General features: G+C 45.0%; 1 protein-coding gene across 1 annotated transcript in view; it reads right to left on the bottom strand.

Annotated features, from left to right (window-relative positions):
* Positions 1-10: 10 nt before the first annotated feature.
* The window catches only part of UXS1 (UDP-glucuronate decarboxylase 1), a 104,753-nt gene continuing 98,664 nt past the window's right edge, over positions 11-6,099 (bottom strand). Inside the window, exon 10 of the mRNA XM_019628414.1 lies at positions 11-392. Within this exon, the coding sequence (XP_019483959.1) occupies positions 345-392 (48 nt within the window). The 3' untranslated portion in view covers positions 11-344. The remainder of the gene's footprint in view (positions 393-6,099) is intronic.

A 6,099-nucleotide genomic window follows, 5' to 3' on the forward strand; every position in this document is an offset into this window, starting at 1 on the left:
GCTATCTTATCTTTGCCTTAATGAGGACAATCTCATCCACCCCCAAAAGCCGTGTTTAAAATGGGTCTGATTTTGGAATCTAGGTTTCATGGATGATTAAGGCCAAATCTTGAGTTGGCCTGAACTAAAACCACCGTTACCTCAAAGCTGGGCAAGTTTACCTACCGAACACTAGGTGGCAGTAAAGGATTAGCATCTTAAAATTAAAATGCACTTTTCACCAAGCCGCATTGCTAGAGTTGTGAAGACAATTACTGTGTACAACAGGCACTGCCTGTTCGGTCTGCACCAGCCCTGCTGGAATCACCGCGAAGGCCGGGCTGCCCGCAGCAGGCCCAGCGGTCTTACCTGACATACTGGAAGGCCCTGGTCTGTGACCCGGATCCATACACCTGGGAGGAAACCGACAGTTAGACCTCACACTGTGTGCTTCCAGATTATGTCTGAACGGTGAGAAGGTGGCATAAATACTTATGTGTGTGAATGGACAGAGGGTGCCAAAAATGTATACACATTTTAAGAAAGAAAGGAAAAAACTGTATTAAAATTATAATATTCAATATATACCGATAACAAAAGATGAACACAAGTCATCTGTATACATTTTTTGACACCCCCGGTATATGAGTCAAGTTTTCCCTCAAAAGACAGTATCAGGCAGAATCAGCTATTAGTCTTATGATGAGTCAGGCATTACATCAGATTCTGGGATGAGATCTCTGAGGACAGCAGGGTGACAGACCCACACGAACAGTACTCTGTATATCTCATGGGTTCTCCACTGGGCTGCCCATCAGGACAGCCGGGCACTCCACCGCCAAGCCGGGGCCTCAGAACCTCTGGGAGGAGGTTGGCATCTGGGTATTTTTACAGCTAGTTAGTTCCCTGGGTGATTCTGATGTGCAGCCAAGGTCGAGAAGCACCCAGGAGACTGGGTAGAACAAAAAGGTGGCAGGAGTGCGGGAGGGGCCTCACGCTCCCTTTGTGTGCACTGGACATCCCGTGTGTCCGCCTCTCATTTACTTTCCACCTAGCAAAGCGCTACTCATCTCTCAGGGACCAGCTCGGATCTGCCTCCCTGGGATGCACCCTGGGCTCATTCCCAGGAGAGAATTCACGGCTCTGCCCTTTGCTCGAGCCCTTTGCTCGGCGGTCCTCCCCTAACCTTCTAGACTCTGCCGTTCATGCCAGCTTCCCCCAGCTGAGAGCTCCCTGGGTCAGCGGTTGGGAGGGTGACTCATTTTCATCCTGCAGGCCAGCATGGTGCCAGTGCTCCATGGATGTGCTCAACAAGAACTTTGTGAATTCTGCACTTCACACCACTTAGTCAGAACAAAGAGACTGAAACAGAAGGCTCTTTGAGGGACTCCCTAACCTCACTATCACAGGATGAATGAGCCAGGCATGTTTGTTTGTTTGCTGGCTGGCTGGGAGGAGGGACTGCCTTCTGGAACAGCTTGATTTCCAAGCTCCATGACAACACTGGTGCCTCCTCCCACCCACCGGACAGCAGAGAAGAGCCATCAACAGCTCTGCAGACAACACCAGCCCACTGGGCTCCCTTCCCAGTCTCAACATCGGGTCCTTGGGTCTGCTCTTGTGTACTGGCAACGTCCATGCAAGTCCCCAGAGCAGTGATGGCCCTCAACAAGCTGCCGGCTTGGTCTTCTGTCCAATCACCCCTCGGGGCTGCGATGCCCCACCCATGTGCTCTCTCAGAGCTGAGCCCACCCAGGATCTGCACAGGCAGCCCTAAGTCCCACTCAAATGTGCTGCTGCAAGGAGCATGTTCAGAGGTGAGCCCAGGATGAGGATGGTGCTGACACTGAGCGCCAGCCGCGCCCTCAGCCACCTTGTTTTCCTCTAAGAGAAGACACTAGGGCTTCATTTCAAAGAAAGCAGCAATGCAAGGGTCCCTATTAAGGCCTGGGTAACTAGCTCCCTGTACAGGTCAACACAGCCTGGTGACTCAGGAATTCCCTAACGGGATTAGCAGGCCAGCGGCTGGGAGCAAGAGGGAACACCCAGGGAGCACGCACCACCCACTGCGAGGCCTCCTGTGCCTAAGATGCCTTCTCCTCTCTCCAGTTAGGAATCACTTACAGTCCTACGCTGTCGGTATGAGGGGCAAATAAGACATTGGCTTAGGATGGGTCTCAGAGAAGCATGGCTTCCCCAGCCTCCCTTTGGTACAACAGCAAGGCTTTTGAAATGACACATGCTCAGGTTCAAACCCAACTCTACCACGTCTGGGCTGTCCTGGGAAAATTCATCTCAGTGAAGTCGTTTTCTCATCTGCAAACTCAACAAAGCACAGCCAGGCGGCACAGCAGAATGAAACCTACCATGAAGGTGTTTGTGTGCTTGTGTGTATAGGCAGGTGTATTTCAACTGAACTCTGGACTAAGTAAAGTCTCTTCAAAATAAACTTCATAAGCCAGCTCCACCTAAACCATACTCATCTATTTTTTAAACTCTCTGAACTAGAACATAGTATTTTCTGAGCTTCTATGTGATTCAGCTTAGAATACAGCTTCTGTGTATGACTTACAGAACTTAGTGGTATACAGGTGTGCCTCATTTTATTGTGCTTCGCAGATACTGTGCTTTTTTTCACAAATTGAAGTTTTGTGGCAACCCTGTGTCAAGCAAGTTTATCTGCGCCCTTTTCCAACAGCATTTGCTCACTTCATGTCTGTCACATTTTGGTAATTCTTGCAATATTTCGAAGTTTTTCATTACTATTATATTGTTATCGTGATCTGTAATCAGTGACCTTTAATGTTACCACTGTAATTGTTTTGGGGTGCCATGAACGGCAGCCACATAAGACGGTAATCTTGGTCGATAAATGTGTGTGTTCTGACTGCTCCACCGGCCAGCCGCTCCCTCACCCCTCTCCCTGTCCCCGGCCCTCCCTAGGTCCTGAGACCCAGCAATGTTGAAATCAGGCAACTGATAACCCAGCGATGGCCTCGAAGTGTTCAAGTAGGAGGAGGAGCCACACGTCTGTCACTTGAAACCAAAAGCTAGAGACGATTAAGAGCTCAGTGAGGAGGGCATGCTGAAAGCTGAGACAGGACAACAGCCAGGCCTCTTGTACCAAACAGCCAAGATGGGAATGAAAGGAAAAGTTCTTGAAGGAAATTAAAAGTGCTACTTCAGTGAACACACGAATGGTAAGAAAGCAAACCCGCTTAATCGCTGATTTGGAGAAAGCTGTAGTGGTCTGGATAGAAGATCAAAGCAGCCCCAACATTCCCTTAAGCCAAAGCCTAATCCAGAGCAAGGCCCGATCTCGCTCTCCAATTCTATGAAGACTGAGAGATGTGAGGAAGCTGCAGAAGGAAAGTGTGAAGCTAGCAGAAGTTGGCTCATGCGGCTTAAGGAAAGAAGCCGTCTCCATTCCATAAAAGTGCAAGTGAAGCAGCAAGTGCTGATGGAGAAGCTGCAGCAAGCTATCCAGGAGATCCAGCAAAGACAGTTCATGACGGTGGCTACACTACACAGCAGATTTCCAGTGTAGATGCAACAGCCATATGTTGGGAAGAGATGCCCTCTGGGGTTTTCAAAGCTNTATGACCTTGACCTCAGGAATCATGAAATGCTGCTTCTAGGCAATCATACATTTTGGAAACAGTAGATTGAAAACAGTCAGGGAGAGCCAGATTCAGATGTACATTTTTAAATGGAGTAAAAAGATTCTTAGTTTATAAAAAATAGCTTATTAAAAGTAGCAAAACTTTGGTACATTAACTCTCTTTAACTCTCTCAGCTAAGTCCTGAATAAGTAAAAGTGGGAGTCAGGAAAGCCCTTTCCCGAGTTTGATGGCGTCATGAAGCCTCATTATCTCAGACTCTACTAACAGGTGATAAAACGATTACTATCAGAGCGGGGGCAGTAAATGACAGCACAGTATCATAAAGAAAGGGCTGTCAGTAACATGTCCGGGGAACTACCTAAGCCCTGTGCCCAAGTTGTTCGTTGGCATCTGAATGGACAGCACACTTGTCGGCCATGCCAGTTAGAGCAGGCTGGCCAGCGTGGCATGTTGGTTCTCAGATGGGATGGTACGCGGCATGTGCATCACTGGAATTCTTAAAATATTTTAATCACTCACCAAAAGAAAAAAAGTATCTGAGGCTATTTTTAATAAATTTTATATCTGATGCCTTTGAAACAATGAGAATAGAAGGATGGGTCCTGACTTCCCTTTTACCAGGTCTCACTGGTATTTCCCGAGGTGTTACAGCTGGAGAAGTGTGGGGAACACTGATGAGGTGGTTCAAGGAAATTCAATTGCACTGGAGACTGCAAGACCCTCAAGAGAGTGCACAGGCTTGGGGATGGGCGGAGAGTGGGGTGAAAACGTATTATTATGAAAAGATGGTACTCAATACACAGAAGTCCAATTAATATGGTCGCGACACAGTAATGTACCCTAACAGTTTTCTCTGAGCACATGGTGCCTGGGTTAAGTGCTATGAAACGAAAGCAATCCTGAGGAGGGGCAGCGGCCATTTCCTGGTTAAATCCCTTCTTAGAATATTTGGAAAGCAAAGTGGGCTCATTATAGTATACTCCCAAGCTTTCTGTCCCTCTAGGCAAGACACTAATGGATGGGGAGAAAAAAATACTGACTGTTATATACATTTATTCATAGCTTTCTTTTGGACTAAATGTGAAAATTCACATACAACAAACACTTTTGGAAAAAAATCTACAGTAGTTGTTTTAAGTATTTTTTTAAACTAACAGGTCCATTTCTTAAAGAGACTTCTACCCTGGACCCTCACACAATCAGACACATGTCTGTGTTACTGCTCTGGCTGAGGTGGGATAGGGGCGCTGCTGAGACCAGCACCCCTATGGCCACCACTTCACCCCTACAGCACCCCTGAGTGGTCTCAGGACACGAGGAACAGGATTTTCGGACTGACAGGCATTACAGGGGATTTGTACTGAAAACTGAAAATATATGGTGTCAAAATAGAGAACTGGATTTTACAATGATTTAGGATACCACAAACATAGAAGTCACAGTAACTGTGCCACTTGGGAAAGTACTGTGGTATACATAACCTTACATGGTAACTTTCAGAACGCAAACTACATTTTACAATTAGTCACCAGCTGAACTGACCAGCAAAAAACTAGATTTATGAGGATTACCAAGACAATGAAAATTACCATGTGNATTAATTAGGAATTAGTTTAAATGTAGCAATGAAATGCAACTACTTCTAGATTTAAGAGTAACAATGAGCACATACAAAAAAATGCTTTTCCTTATGCTAGTCTATTAAAAAAAAAACAACAAACTTTGGATATCAGGATAAACCCTCCATTAATTCTGTAGACATAAAATTCTTACTACTGATTTTTCAACTATGTGGAACATTTGCTTGAGGAGCAAATCTTTTCGGGACCCAAAGAGGCAGACAAGATACTGAAGAATGAAAGCAGAGATAGTAGATGGCAGAGGCCTGTGGCTTAATCCTTAAATGCATTTATGCTAGTTTTACTAGCTCTCCTCTTTCTAGAGTGAAGATAAGCAGCAATCAAAACAAATCAATAAAACTACAGTTGATCCTTGAACAACACCAGTTTTTTCTTTTTCCTTTTCCCACTCAATTTCGTTTTTTCAATTTTTCAATTATAGTTGACATTCAATACTATTTTATATTAGTTTCAGGTGTACAGCATAGTAGTTCGACATATATATAATTTATGAAGTGATCCCCCTGACTAGTCTAGTACCCACCTGGCACTATGCATAGTTATTATCATATTATTGATTATATTCCCTATGCTATACTTTATATCCCCAGATTATTTTGTAACTATTAGTTTGTACTTCTTAATCCCTTCACCATTTTCACCCTATCCCAAACCACCTCCCATCTATCACCCCTCAAAATCTAGTACCCATCTGACACTATACATAGTTATTATAATACTATTGACTAAATTCCTTATGAAATACCCTACATTTCCATAACTACTTTGTAACAACCAATTTGTACTTCTTAGTCCCTTCCCCCTTTTTCACTCACCTCAACTCCCCTCCCATCTGGCAACCATCAGTTTGTTCTTTG

This window comes from Hipposideros armiger, unplaced genomic scaffold, assembly GCF_001890085.2.
Source record: "Hipposideros armiger isolate ML-2016 unplaced genomic scaffold, ASM189008v1 scaffold_788, whole genome shotgun sequence".
Taxonomy (NCBI): domain Eukaryota; kingdom Metazoa; phylum Chordata; class Mammalia; order Chiroptera; family Hipposideridae; genus Hipposideros; species Hipposideros armiger.